General features: G+C 45.4%; 1 protein-coding gene across 6 annotated transcripts in view; it reads left to right on the forward strand.

Annotated features, from left to right (window-relative positions):
* The window catches only part of SIMC1 (SUMO interacting motifs containing 1), a 72,483-nt gene that overhangs the window by 48,025 nt on the left and 8,871 nt on the right, over positions 1 to 15,587 (forward strand). For all 6 annotated transcript variants that reach the window (XM_056574980.1, XM_056574985.1, XM_056574984.1 and 3 more), the window contains 3 exons: positions 4,598 to 4,740; positions 4,994 to 5,077; positions 5,153 to 5,281. In XM_056574980.1, the coding sequence (XP_056430955.1) occupies positions 4,598 to 4,740; positions 4,994 to 5,077; positions 5,153 to 5,281 (356 nt within the window). The remainder of the gene's footprint in view (positions 1 to 4,597; positions 4,741 to 4,993; positions 5,078 to 5,152; positions 5,282 to 15,587) is intronic.

A 15,587-nucleotide genomic window follows, 5' to 3' on the forward strand; every position in this document is an offset into this window, starting at 1 on the left:
GAGACTCTGTCCATAGGACAACAATCAGTCATATACTGCACAAATCTGGCCTTTATGGAAGAGTGGCAAGAAGAAAGCCATTTCTTAAAGATATCCATAAAGTGGTGTTTAACGTTTGCCAGAAGCCACCTGGGAGACACACCAAACATGTGGAAGAAGGTGCTCTGGTCAGATGAAACCAAAATCAAACTTTTTGGCAACAATGCAAAACTTTATGTTTGGCGTAAAAGCAACACAGCTCATCACCCTGAAAACACCATCCCCACTGTCAAACATGGTGGTGGCAGCATCATGGTTTGAGCCTGCTTTTCTTCAGCAGGGACAGGGAAAATAGTTAAAATTGATGGGAAGATAGATGCAGACTCCATCAGGAAGAAAACCTGTGAGTCTGCAAAAGACCTGAGACTGGGACGGAGATTTGTCTTCCAACAAGACAATGATCCAAAACATAAAGCAAAATCTACAATGGAATGCTTCACAAATAAACATATCCAGGTGTTAGAATGGCCAAGTCAAAGTCCAGACCTGAATCCAATCGAGAATCTGTGGAAAGAACTGACAACTGCTGTTCACAAACGCTCTCCATCCAACCTCACTGAGCTCCAGCTGTTTTGCAAGGAGGAATGGGCAAAAATGTCAGTCTCTCGATGTACAAAACTGATAGACATACCCCAAGTGACTTACAGCTGTAATCGCAGCAAAATGTTTCACTACAAAGTATTAACTTAAGGGGGCTGCATAATTTTGCACACCCAATTTTTCAGTTTATTTGTTAGTTTGAAATATCCAATTCGTTCCACTTCATGATTGTGTCCCACTTGTTGTTGTTGTTGTTGTTGTTTTAACAAAAAATTTGTTTTATATCTGTTTGAAGCCAGAAATGTGTCAAAAGGTTGAAGTTCAAGGGGCTGAATACTTTCACTACGCAGTGTGTGTGTGTGTGTGTGTGTGTGTGTATATAATACACAATCATGGCCCTGAATGTTGGCAACCCTGAAATTTTTCAAGAAAATGAAAGATTTCTCACAGAAAAGGATTGCAGTAACACATGTTTCTCTATCGGCTCCATTGGGGGACACAGTCTGTGGGTGTATGCTGCTGTTTCTAGGAGGTATGACACTATGGCAACAAAGTCGGCTCCTCCCAGCAGGATATACCCGCCTCCAGGCCCTGAGGTAATCAGTTTTAAGCTTAGTGTCTAAGGAGGTGGACATGGTCTGGAGTTTTCTGCAGACCAGGTCTTGTTTTATTTTCCTAGATTTAGGTATGTTAGATTTTTCATTCCATTTTCTTTCCTGTTTTCAGGTGGGGACTCAGGAACTGCAGCTCACTGTTTCCCCATTGCGAGTAAGGGGGCACAGACATTGCGTATATGTGCTGTTCACCCCCTCTCGCCAACAGTAAGCGCCTGGGTTTGTACCTCATGGGTCCCCCTATCTCCCTGCTCGCCTCCCTCGCACATGGTAGCCCGGCATGATGCACGTGATAAAAGCTGGCTGAAGACTTTATAGGAAGACTTCATGAGGTAAGTTCTTCTGACCGAGGAGTAGATTTCTTTCTCCTTAGGTGCAGATTTGCAACATCTGGAGACCCTCAGTTTTTGGCCCATCTTTTTCTAATGGGGCTGGCCTGGTCAGGGGGTCCTTTATTACTGGGGTGAGCAGTGGCAGTTTGAATGGGGCACAACTTTCTACACTTTATTCTTATGTGTGTGTATGTGACGACTGTGTGTGTTTTTACATTGAAGCGGCTGACAGCCGCGGCGTTCTCTATGCGGGCGCTTGGAGCGCCGACTCACTTTCAGCAGTGGCTGCTGCCGGCGGCATCTAGTCCGCTCAATTCCCCGCGAGCGCACATGCATTCGCATGTGCGCTTGGGGCAAGGAGCGGGCGCCATTATGGGACTTCTTGTTAATACTTTAACTTTAGCTTTAGCTCCGCCCACCCAGGGCCGCCGAAGCTTCTCTGGGCGCAAACTGTCCACCAATCAGCGGTGCCCCCTGCTCTTAACACTCCCCTCCCTTGCTATTGGCCGGCATTTCTCCTCTCTGACAGCCTGGAGACCACCACAGGTTCGAGTCCTGGGGTGGGACAGAGTGTTAGTGTTGTGGTTTAATTTTTAAAATAGGTCCATTGTGGTTTATGGGGATCTCAAGGCATGTGAAACAGTAAGATACGCAGACTGTATCAGCAACACAGTGAAATGGAACACAGTCTTGGGTGGGAGAGGCCCAGAATGGCCTTCCTCTAAACAGTTAACTGGAGTGTTAGCCACTCCTTTACTCTGTTAATACTGTAACTCTAAACTGTCTGGTTCTGCTGAACCACTTGTTCTACCTGCTCCACTGCTCCCCCAGACCCCCCTGCTACTCTACCCTGGTTGTTCTTCCAGACCCGGTGAGTTCGGCCACCCCTCCAGCCTGGGTTCCCTCCCTCTCCCAGTCTATATCCGACTTGGCTCAGGTCTCCCGTTATGTCGGACTGCCTTGGAGAGGCCCTCCCTACACCGGCTCTCCGGAGGGTCCCGCTCTCCCCCCTATTCTTACACTCTCGCAGCATCATAGGGGTGTGTCATCCGACTCACCCCTCGAGTCTTCTGGCAGGCACGGGCGCTCCCCTCTCAGGCATCGCCCCGTTACTCCGACCTGTAGCAAGCGTCGCTCCTCTAGAGAATGCTTCCAGGGCCGCCTCACACGTTCCCATTCACCTGGAGAACTTGTGGAAGAAGTTTCTGATTTGGCATCCGACTCAGAGGACCGCATGGATGTGCCTAATGTGGTGTACTCATTGGTTGCGGCCATAAGAGACACCTTCCAGCTAAAGGACCCAGGAACTTCGGACGTGGTCAAGAAGTTTCCTTTCTTCGTGTCAGACCTCTTACAGGGCTGCCTCTCCTCATACCCATTCACCTGGAGAGCAATAAATGGAGGAAAAAAGCGGAGGTAGTGCCGGGTGCGGTGTAGGTCTTTAGCCAGTGTAGGTGGGTACCCAGGTGGGGGCAGTGTATTCCTTGCTGGTGATGGTAGCTTGGTATGCAGGCCAGCAGTGTGAGGACTGAGCCCAGGGGAGAGTCCGTAGAGTAATGCAGAGGTATAGAAGAAAAAAGCTGCGGTGGCGCTCCCAAGGAAATAACCCGAAGTTGTGGGTATTGGTGAAAAATAAATGAATAATTCTTACAGCATAAGAAATAAAGAAAATAATAAATATAAAGCAAGATGCGTTTCGGGAGTCACAGCTCTTTTTCAATTCCACATGTTTTTATTGGGATTTAGATCTGGACTCTGCTGGAAGACCCAAGATCGGACGCAAACCCAGCTTTTTGCCACTGGGCTGTATAGTGCGACCCAAAATCCGTTGGTAATCCTCAGATTTCATTATGTCTTGCACACATTAAAGGCATCCAGAGGCAGCAAAACAACCCCAAAATATCATTGAACCTCCACCAGATTTCACTATAGGTACTGTGTTCTTTTCTTTGTAGGCCTCATTCCATTTTCTGTAAACAGTAGAATGATGTGCTATACCAAAAAGCTCTATCTTGGTCTCATCTGTCCACAACACACTTTCCCTTAAGGATTTTGGCAAAATTTAGTCTTATGTCTGTCAGCAGTGGCACCGCTGGCACTGATGGTCCTTGAGCCTGCAGGACAGCTTGAATATCTTTTGGAACTTGTTTGGGGCTGCTTATCCATCATCCGGGCTATCCTGCGTTGACACCTTTTCATCAATTTTTCTCTCCCGTCCACGCCCAGGGAGATTAGCTACAGTGCCATGGGTTGCAAACTTCTTGATGATGTTGCGCACTGTGGACAAAGGCAAATCTAGATCTTTGGAGATGGACTTGAGAACTACAATTGTGGAAAAATAACAATCTTAAGGTTACAAGTCCTCACAGTGCTCTTCTCCTTTCTGTTGTCCATGCTTAGTGTGGCACACCCAACTAAGTGAACTTCTCTCCTTTTTATCTGCTTTCAGGTGTGCTTTTTATATTGGCCACACCTGTTACTTGCCCCAGGTGAGTTTAAAGGAGCATCACATGCTTGAAACAATCTTATTTTTCTACAACTTTGAAAGGGTGCCAATAATTGAGTTTGGTGGGACATTATGTCCAATTTCCTCCCCCCCCCCCCCCCTCCTTTTCATGGCTTAGTTCCACACAAAGGGAATAACGTTTATAGCAAAACATGTGTTACTGCAATCCTTTTCTGTGAGAAATACTTCATTTTCTTGAAAAAGATTTCAGGGGTGCCAACATTTACGGCCATGACTGTATTTTATATATTACATGCTGTCCTCCTCAAACTTTTGTAAAAGGTCATTAACCATAGGATGATAGAGCAGTGTCACCTGCTCCCCTCTGCCCTGGAAGAAGTAAAGACATGACCTAAAAGCATTTAGAAAGACTATTGTACATGTGGCACAGTTTATGAAAATAAACTTTGGGGGTCAGGGAGGATGGTTTTTCTTGTTTTCTAAAGTTAAGTGAAAAGATCAACAAAACACTGTAGACAGCTGAGAAAGGGGCGATCTTGCCTTGTATGCTGGCATTGAAAGCCTTGCCTGCAAAGGAGTAACCTTAATTGTTTGTTCTTATTTAGGAAAATCAGACTTGTCACCTTTTCCTCCAGTATGTGGTACAGACCTTAGATGATGATTTCCACCTCTGCCTACAACGTCGCAATCTTCATAAATGTCTGTGTAAAGCGATGCTGTCTTGTGACAAGAGTTTCTGTAATGTCAAGTAAGTGACCTTCACCCAGTGCGGTGGTTTAGGGAGCATTTAGTGTTAGTATAGCAACATTCACTTTAATATTCCTGTAAATGTAAGTAGGAGTGGGACAATGAATCATTTATTACTAATGAGATATTCTGACCGCTATAAAACTTGGAATTTGACACAAGTGCTGTTTTAAGTAGCTTGACTGGCTAGGAACAATCAGCATTGGCCGATGTTTCATTCCATAACAACCATGTTTTTTTGTAATGTGTTGCAGACAGGTCATTCACTGGCTAATAGATGCTGTGAAACAGATACCTGAAAATGATCAGGATCCCCTCTTACAGTGTTACAAACAGAGGTAGTGTGCCTTTTTATGCCTTATTTTTCCCCTTGAAGTGAGAACAAAATGTGACTTCTTGTTTCTGTGGTCCAGGCCAGTTTTTCTTTTCCAGCGTATGCTTTCCATAGCAGTGGAAGTGGATAACTCTCCTACAATGAACTCCAACAAGATAGCAGATTACACATTTCCCTATGTGACAGTCCTAAAAACAAGACAACAGAGGTATGTCTTAATTTGTTACAATTGCATATAGATATGTATGGCAAAGTTAACGCACCATGACGTACATTTAAGCGCCGCCATGATCACAAGCACCGCAGTGGTGCTTGCGTCATGCTCTGCAGGTCCCGGCTGCTGTCAGCAGCCAGGGACCCGCCGGTAATGGCGGACATCCACAATTGCGTGGATGTCCGCCATTAACCCCTCAGATGCCGTGATCAATACAGATCACGGCATCTGCGGCAGTGCGGTACTTTGGATGATCGGATCACCCACAGCGCTGCTGCGGGGATCCGATCATCCAGCATGGCAACTGGAGGTCCCCTCACCTGCCTCCGGCTGTCTTCCGGGGTCTTCTGCTCTGGTCTGATCGAGCAGACCAGAGCAGAAGATCACCGATAGCACTGAGCAGTATTAGCAATCAAATAATTGCTATGAATAGTCCCCTATGGGGACATAAAAAGTGTAAAAGTAAAAAAAAAAAAGTAAAATAAAGTAAAAAAAAATTTAAAATCCCCTCCCAATAAAAAAGTAAAACTAAAATTTTTTCCATTTTACCCCCCCCAAAAAGTGTAAAAAAAAGAAATAAAATTTTAACACATTTAGTATCGCCACGTGCGTAAGTCTAAACTATTAAAATATATTAATTATCCCGTACAGTGAACGGCGTAAACATAAAAAAATAAAAGTCCAAAATTGCTGCTTTTTTTTGTCACTTTTTTTCCCAAAAAAAAATTACATTTATAAAAAGTAAAACCTAAGCAACAGTGGTACTGATAAAAACTACAGATCATGGCGCAAAAAAATAGCCCTCATGTCGCCCATATACAGAAAAATTAGAAATGTATAGGTGTTCAAAGTAGGGCAATTTCAAACATACTAATTTTGTTAAAATGGTTTGAGATTTTTTTTTTTTTTTTTTTAGCGTTAGTTATAGAAAAGCATATAACATGGGTATCATTTTAATAGTACTGACCCACAGAATAAAGAAAACATGTCATTTTTACCGGAAAGTGTACAGCATGAAAACAAAACCTTCCAGAATTTGCTAAATTGCGGTTTACTTTTCAATTTTCCCACATAAATAATATTTGTTTGTGCTGTACATTTTATGGTAAAATAAGTGATGTCATTACAAAGTACAATTGTATAGAAAGGAAAACTCTCCACAGCACTTATTCAACAAAATTGATGTTTATTCCATGTTCAAGGTGCCTTTACAAAATGCAACGTTTCAACCAGCTCTACCTGGTCTTCTCCAAGCTTGAAAAAGACCAGGTAGAGCTGGTTGAAACGTCGCATTTTGTAAAGGCACCTTGAACATGGAATAAACACCAATTTTTTTTGAATGGAGTGCTGTGGAGAGTTTTCCTTTCTATACAAGTGGAGCCCCTAACCAGGACTCGAGATTCTACGTGCACCCGCACTTAACCAGAAATTTGGATGGATGTGCTGCTCTGCTTTCAATTGTACAAAGTATAATTGGTGATGCAAAAGACAAGCCCTCATATGGGTCTGTGGATGGAAATATAAGAGTTTATGATTTTTAGAAGGCGAGGAGGGAAAAATACTAAAATAAAATGGGCCTGTTCCTTAAAGAATCTACTAGCCATACTAAAACTCTTGACAGACCCATAAAAACATTGGAGAGGAGTAGAATCCTACTTTAGGTCATGGTAAAGCTGTTTTATTCCCTGGCCTCTGGTGCAAGTGGGTGCATAGAAAGCTTTCCTGGGCACCTTCCCTCAGCTACAATTGATAGCAATAGCTGTGTTCTGATTGGATGATAGAGCTGTCAATGCATAGAGCCCACCTTGACATTTAGGACAGCCAGGGCACAATAGAATTTCTTTTATGCAAGCTGGCTGCTGGCACCCCCCACAGATCGTGGTAGTGCAATAGTCTTTTGCATGCAGTGGCATAAATCTTTCTACCTAACCTTAAACCTTCTTATGTTCAAGAATTTCTTGATCGTGGACTAAAATAAATGTTATACTAGGGGAGCTGTCCTTGTCTTCACCTACCTTCAGCCTGTAGTTTTTCTAACCTACTTGTTTCATAACCTTCAGTGTCATCAAAAATCCATCTAGTGTGTGTACACACAGTGGTCCCTCAAGTTACAGTATTAATCGGTTCCAGATTGTATGTTGAGACAATAACACTATAGAAACCTGGTAATTGGTTCTGAAGCGCCCAAAATGTCATCCAAAAATAGGAAAAAGTGAGGATTAAACAAAATAAGTATATAACTAATATAGATAAAGCAAGTCCTTACATATAAAGTAAGGGAGCTGTTGGGAGCTGTAAATCACTGTCTATGTAGAGAACAGAAGCTTCTTCATGGCCCTGTACAGTACACATAATGTACTAAAGTAAAATGGAGCCGCCCTTACTTGGTGTCCAAAGGAGCAGCTAACTGGCATAGGTAGAGAGTAGTACAGAACATGTAACACCTCCCTGTACTGTAGACAGGGAGATGTTACCAGACAGGAAGTCAGTGCATGCACTTCAGTAATACAGGTGTTTTACCAGTGAATGCCCATTCTGATTGGTCAGTTCTTCCAGCCATTGACACTTTTACAGATCTGGACTATATGTAGCATTGTATGTTGAGTCTGGTTTCATGTTAAAATGAAAAGACTATTGTATGTTTAGGCCATTGTAAGTTGATGGATCACTGTACAAGTAATGAGTGTATGCAGCTGCAATTGTTGTTCTTTAAAAGAAACGGCATCGGAGTTTCTCTAATTTCAGCTGTGGCACATTTTCTTAATGTGGCACATGTTATTAGCGCCACATATTCAGATATTTAGCACCCTGTTAGCCTTTTTTTTTTTTTTTAAGGGGCATGGTTAGGCTTTTTGTGCTATTACCACCCTATTTTCAAAGGGTTAGCACAACTTTCTGGTGCACAAAGTGACGCGGTTAATACCAAGTAAACCTGGTATTAAATTATGTGGTGTTTTTCCCCAAATTTTCTAAAGCCCAAACACACTTCTGAAAATGAGCCACAGTTAAGTCTTTGAGGCACAAAAAAATGCACTAATTACACATTGGTTTAAAAGGAACCTGTCAAGAAAAATATTTTGGTGACTTAACCTCTTAATGACCATGGTACTTCACACCAGGACATACATTTACGTTGTCATGCACTGCAGGTCCTGGCTGCTGATAGCTATGATGCAGTGATTAATACAGATCACAGCATCTACAGCAATGTGCATGTTTAACCTGTTAAGGACCAAGGACATACCGGTACGTCCTGAGTCCTTTCCCTTTCTACAACGCGGGGACACGGCGTGGCCCGCGTCATAGCGGGTCGGGCCTGGCCTCTAACAATGGCCGGGACCCGTGGCTAATAGCGCGCGGCATTGATCGCGGTGCCACGCTCTATTAACCCTTTAGAGGCGGTGTCCAGATTTGAACACAGCCTCTAAAGTGAAGCTAAAACAATGCTGGTTAGCTCAGGGGGCTGTTCGGGATGGCCGTGGTGAAATCGTGGCATCCCGAACAGCTGTGACAGCTGGTGTCCGATCGCCGAATGACAGCTCAGTGCCTGAGATCCAGGCATGAGTAGTCAAGCGGCAGAATCATTGATCAATGGTTTCCTATGAGAAACCATTGATCAGTGTAAAAGATCAGTGTGCGCAGTGTTATAGCCCCCTATAGGAGCTATAACACTGCAAAAAAAGTGGGGGGAAAAAAGTGAGATCATTTAACCCCTTCCCTAATAAGTTTGAATCACCCCCCTTTTCCCATTTAAAAAAAAAAAAGTTTATATAAAAATAAACGTGTATCAACGCATGCGGAAATGTCAGAATAATGGCGTATGCATGAAAAAATTCCAAAGTCCAAAATAGTGTATTTTTGGTCACTTTTTTTTTTTATATGATGAAAAAAATGAATAAAAAGCGATCAAAAAGTCTAATCAATACAAAAAAGGTACCGCTAGAAACTTCAGATCATGTCGCAAAAAATTAGCCCTCATACCGCCCCATATGCGGGAAAAATAGTTTTAGGGGTCAGAAGATTACCATTTTAAACGTTTAAATTTTCCTGCATGTAGTTATGATTTTTTTTTTCCAGAAGTGCAACAAAATCAAACCTATATAAGTAGGATATCATTTTAATCGTATGGACCTACAGAATAAAGAGAAGGTGTAATTCTTACCAAAAAATGTACTGTGTAGAAACTGAAGACCGCAAGTGTTAAAAAATTGTGTCTTCTTCAATTTTGTCGCACAATTATTTTTCTCTATCGGCTCCATTGGGGGACACAGTCCATGGGTATATGCTGCTGTCTCTAGGAGGCTTGACACTATGGCAAGCCGTCAAATATGGTATACCCGCCGTCGGGCATCTGAGCTAGTCAATTTTAGCTTAGTGTCTTAAGGAGGCAGACACTGGTCTGAGTTCTCCCAGACCAGGTCACACATTTATTTTTTCAAGTTTAGGGACCTTTAGAATTTTATCTCCCTTTTACTTTTCTGTTCTCAGGTGGGGACTCGGGCACATAGCATTCACTGTTCCCCCATTTGCAATTTAGGGGGCACAGGCATTGTGGATGTACTGTCAACCCCCTCCCACCAACGGTCAGCGCCTAGGGTTGTACCTCATGGGTCCGGGTCCCCCTACTTCCCTGCTTGTCTCGCTGTTACAGCCCGGCTTGATGCAGGTGACAAAAGCTGACTGAGGAAAGTTCTTCTGACTCAGTTGAGTATTTTCCCCTCCTTTTTCTTTCAGGTTAGGGGACTTTCAGCCTCTGGAGACCCCCAGTTTTTGGCCCTCTCTTTATTTTCACCTGGGCAACTCTTTTCACAGAGGTCATGGTGGCATGTTCAGGAGGGACTAGGGAGCCCTATCTTGCTTTTAAGGTGTTTGGGGGACATATTGCAGTGGTGTGGACTGTATTCAGGCGCTGACTTTTTCTCCCCAGCTCCCCTCCCTCAGCATCCGCAGCTGCCAACTTTCACTTATGCGAGTGCCAGCTTCAGCCGCATCTCGCGCAAGTGTCTCAGTTCCCCTCGGCAGAGTGTAGAAACTGCCGGCTGTGTTTTCACCTGCTCCCTTCCCATTGCGCTCGCATATGTGATCGCATATGCGCTCAGGGTTGGGGGTGCCATTAACTCCTGGCCACATGTTATCAGCCGCGGGCTCTGCACATACTTTAGCCCCGCCCACCAGCGGCCAGCAGGGCTTTACACCAATTGGTTTTTCAGGTCCAATCAGAGTCGCCCTTGTTTTATCATGGCCCCCTCTTTCATTGGTCCTGCATTCTCAGCCCCTCTCTTTGCTACTGAGTTTCTCCTCATAGCAGCTGCCCTCTGGGGACACACACTGGGTGAGACTGTTTCATTTTACTATGTCTGAGCCCAGACCTGTTCCTCCCTATAAGCAGTTAACTGGGACCCTGGTCACCTATTATACCAGCAAGGGCTGTAATACTAAAATGTCTGGTTCCGCTGAACCCACTTGTTCTGCCTGCACCACTGCTTCCCCTGACCCCACTTTTATTTCTGCTCAAGATGCTCCTCCAGACCCTGTGGGCTCAGCTATCCCTCCAGTCTGGGTATCCTCCCTCTCCCAGTCTATTTCCGCCTTTGCTCAGGTCTCCCGTTCTGTGGTAACTGCCTTAGAGAGGCCCTCCCTAAGCCGACCCTCCAGAGAGACCCACTCTCCCCCACCCTATACTAACCGCTCTCGCAAGCGTAATAAGGGTATATCATCCAACTCTTCTCCTGAGTCTTCTAGCAGACACATGGAGATTCAGGGTTTTGCGTGCCAGCAATAAAATTGGGACTTCGTCCGGGCGTTTCCCCTCAGTTATGAAGATCGTCAAACAACCAGTTAATTATAACGTGATTCTTTTTATTGGGTGCAACATAAGTTTCGAGTCCTGGGATGTACTCTTCATCAGCTAGAATACAAACAGTCACAACTGCAATTTAAAAAGACCGGGAGGACACTTAACTCCGGGTCAAGGGTCACCAAACATCCCACATTTGATTAAAAAAATTAATACATATATATAAAATATAACAAAATAAACCAATCATGTGACTCATATACAGCCACTATTATAAAACGTGTGCAAATATATAAAAATATAGAAACTATAAAATTTGAGGTCATAAACCCAAATTACTTAAAAATGGGGAGTCGCCTACCTAGAAAGTTGCGGTATTGCGAAGGTGCTGAAGCCAGTGTATAATCTGTGCCAAAAAGGAACTTTTCGGCAGCGCTGGAGGTACTTGGCTTGAAGACCACGCCGCAAAAAACCCCGGGGAAGGGGATCCCAAACGAGGCTATGACCGGCCGTGATCGCATCAAACTAATGAATGAATTCAAACTGAGGCTATGATCCTGAAGGCATAGTAAACTTGTTGGTATGGTTACTGAGACAACATACTGACCTTTCTGAAGAAGATCCCGGAGTAGTCAGGACTTCTCATCATAAAGAGTACGGTAAGGGATTTTATTTAATTTTAAATGTAGTTTAACGGACAGATGGGATTATGAATATAAATATATGAAAATTTGTAAAATAAAAGGGTCAATAATTTGGCAAAGGATTTATAGTTAACCGATTTTCTGTGTTTTTCTTTCTGAAGAATATTGGCTTTAGGGTTATTGTTACAGTAATTGTTAATACAGTGTAGACAGTAAGTGATACTTAATAATAATGTAGCCTCGTTTGGGATCCCCTTCCTCTGGGTTTTTTGCGGCGTGGTCTTCAAACAAAGTACCTCCTGCGCTGCCGAAAAGTTCCTTTTTGGCACCGATTATACAGTGGCTTCAGCACCTTCGCAATACTGCAACTTTCTAGGTAGGCGACTCCCCATTTTTAAGTAATATGGGTTTATGACCTCAAATTTTATAGTTTCTATATTTTTATATATTTGCACACATGTTTTATAATAGTGGCTGTATAGGAGTCACATGATTGGTTTATTTTGTTATATTTTATATATATGTATACATTTTTTTTTTAATCAAATGTGGTATGTTTGGTGACCCTTGACCCGGAGGTAAGTGTCCTCCCGGTCTTTTTAAATTGCAGTTGTGACTGTTTGTATTCTACCTGATGAATAGTACATCCCAGGACTCGAAACTTATGTTGCACCCAATAAAAAGAACCATGTTATAATTAACTGGTTGTTTGACGATCTTCATAACTGAGGGGAAGCGCCCGGACGAAGTCCTGATTTTATTGCTGGCACGCAAAACCCTGAATCTCCATATATCGTTTGGGTCTGACATCTATCACCCAAAAAGGACTCTGGAGCAGCTGACCTCTACAACCAAGCGAGTCTACATGCCTGGAGAGGTGTTGTGCTCTTAGCACAACTCTTTCTGGTAAGCCTTAATTTACCTTTTTGGGGCCATTCTTTGAAGCTAACAATACTGCACTAGGAGCGCGCCTGTCTTTTTTTTCTTTTCTCCTTATTCTAGCAGACACAGGCGCTCTCATCACAGGCATCACCCCTCTGCATCAGTCTGCCACAAGCGTCACTCCCCTAGAGGATGCTCCCCTGGTCGCCACTGTGGCTCTCCAGAACCGCATACCAGGTCAGTGTCTCCCTCTTCCAGGGCTGCCACTCACCTGGAGAACTTGTAGATGAGACTTCTGATTCGGCCTCTGACTCAGAGGACCGCTCAGATCTGTCTGACAGTGGATTCGGCCATTAGAGACACCTTCCACCTAGAGGACCCAGGGACGTCTGGCGTAGCTCCAGAAGTTTCCTTTCATCGTGCCTGGCTGGCAACCAAGATTTTCCGCTCACGCTGAATTTGACGCCTTGCTGGAGTCCGCCTGGAGGCATCCTGACAAGTTTCAGGAAACAAAGAAGGTTCAAGCACAATATCCCTTCGCCAAGGACCTCATTGCTCGGTGCACTTCCTCCCCAACTGTGGATCCACCGGTCTCCCGCCTCTCTAAGGTGACTACCCTGCCATTGGCTGATACAGCTGACTTCAAGGATCCAGCAGACAAGAATGTGGAGATCTTGGCAAAATTTGCCTTCGAAGCAGCAGGTTCCTCACTACTTCCTGCCTTCACTTCTGCCTGGGTGTCAAAAGCACTCTGTCTGGTCTTCCCACTCCGCCAGGGTATTCTTTCAGGATTGGCCTCATCCTCCAGGCCTTGTCTTGATTAACCATCCAACCGAAGCGAGACAAGTCCAACCTCTCTCCTTCCCAGTCACTGGTGTTCCTAGGGCTCCAGTACGACATGGCTGTGGCCCGCATTAGACTTCTAACTCTCTTGTCAGGAGTCCGATTGCTTCGGAACCCTGCCCCAGTTTCCATTAGCTTTTGCATGGAAGTCCTGGGTCGGATGGTGGCTGGCATGGAGGCTGTGCCCTTTGCTCAGTTTTATTACAGTCCTCTTCAACTGGTGATTCTCTCCCGGTGGGACAGGTCTCTACTGTCTCCCGACTGAAAGTTTGTTCTCTCTTGACTCTCGTCAGTCCCTTCTATGGTGGCTTTGCTCGCCTCCTGCTTCTTCAGGGGCACTGCTTCCTGCCCCTCAACTGGCAAGTTGTCACAACGGATGGCAGTCTGTCGGGCTGGGGAGGTGTTTTCAGGGACTGGACGGTTCAGGGTCTTTGGTCCCCCCGAAATGTCCTTCTCCTCATCAACCTATTGGAACTGAGGGAAATCTGTCTTTGCCAGCTTCATTGGGAGCGCCTTCTTCAGGATCACCCTGTTCGTGTCCAGTCGGACAACTCCACTGCTGTGGCGTACATCAATCGCCAGGGCGGCACTCGCAGCTCAGCAGCGATGGCCGAGGTAACCAAAATTCTCCTCTGGGCAGAACTCAGGGTTACGGCCATCTTGGCAATTTACTTTCCGGGAGTGCACAATTGGGAAGTGGATTTTCTCAGCCGACTCCGGCAAGTAGTCCCTGCATCCGGAGGTGTTTGCAGAGATCTGCAACCTCTGTGGACCTCTTCGCGTCCCCGCGAAACCAAAAGGTTCCTCTCTTTGTGTCAAAGTCCCAGAACCCCTTGGCTCTAGCCGAGGATGCCCTGGTGATCCCTTTGTCGTGCTTTGCCCTACCCTATCTGTTCCCTCCCCTCTCCTTCCCAGGGTCCTGAGGAAAATCAAAGCAGAGGGCGTTCAAGCCATTCTCCTTGCTCCAGACTGGCCCCGGAGGGCGTGGTACGCCGACGTGGTCAGGCTCCTAGACTATGTACCACTGCGCCTCCCACCTCGTCCGGACCTCCTATCTCAAGGACCCTTTGCCACCCCAATTTACATTCGCTGCATTTGACGGCGTGGCGGTTGAGAGCGCGGTTCTAAGGGCCCGCGGTTTCTCTTCCCAAGTAATTCGCACCCTGCTCAGGGCTCGCAAGCCCTCCTCTGCGAAGATTTACCACTGTACCTGGCGGTCTTATTTTCATTGATGTGAAGCTCAGTCTTTTTCTCCGGTCGTGTTTTCCTGTCCCCGACTCCTTTCCTTTTTGCAGTCTGGGTTGGAACAAGGGTTGGCTCTCAGCTCCCTTAAGGGTCAAGTTTCGGCCCTTTCCATTCTTTTTCAAGTCCTCTGGCGTCCAATTCTCATGTCCGGACCTTTCTTCAGGGAGTGACACATGCTCCCCCTCATCAGTCTCCTTTTCCCCCTTAGGACTTAAATTTTGTCTTGGGTGCCATGCAAGGCGCTCCCTTTTGAACCTTTCATGGACGGTCCTCTTGGTCTCCTTTCCTGGAAGGTGGTGTTCCTTATTGTGATTACCGCTATTAGGAGAGAATAAGAGCTGGCAGCTCTCTCCTGCCATTCTCCCTTCCTGGTTGGACACCAGGACAAAGTTATTTACCATCCAGGTCTGTCCTTCTTATCTAAGGTGGTTTCGGCCTTTCACCTCGATGAGGACATCATCCTGCCATCCTTCTCATCCCAGGGATGGTTTGCTCCACAAACTTGATGTGGTGAGGGCTGCTCGGACCTCTGTCACTTCCTCCTTTCGGCAGTGTGGCTCCTTTTTTTGTTCTTACGGAAGGTAATTGTAAAGGACAACATGCTTCTAAGGCCACCATTTCTTGGTGGATCCGATCTGCTATTTCGGAAGCTTACCGCTGCAAGGGGAGGATCCTACCCTTCAGGGTTTTGGCTCATTCCACCCGTTCTGTCGGGGCATCCTGGGCCCTCCGCAACAAGGCTTCGGCCTCGCAGATCTGTAAAGCGGCCACATGGTCGTCTTTGCACACTTTCGCTAGGTTCTACCAGATTCAAACCTTTGCATCAGCTGATGTTAGTCTGGGCCGTAAGGTGTTGCAGGTGGCAGTGGTCCAGGCGTCAACCTGACTG

Source organism: Hyla sarda, chromosome 4, assembly GCF_029499605.1.
Source record: "Hyla sarda isolate aHylSar1 chromosome 4, aHylSar1.hap1, whole genome shotgun sequence".
Classification (NCBI taxonomy): Eukaryota; Metazoa; Chordata; class Amphibia; order Anura; family Hylidae; genus Hyla; species Hyla sarda.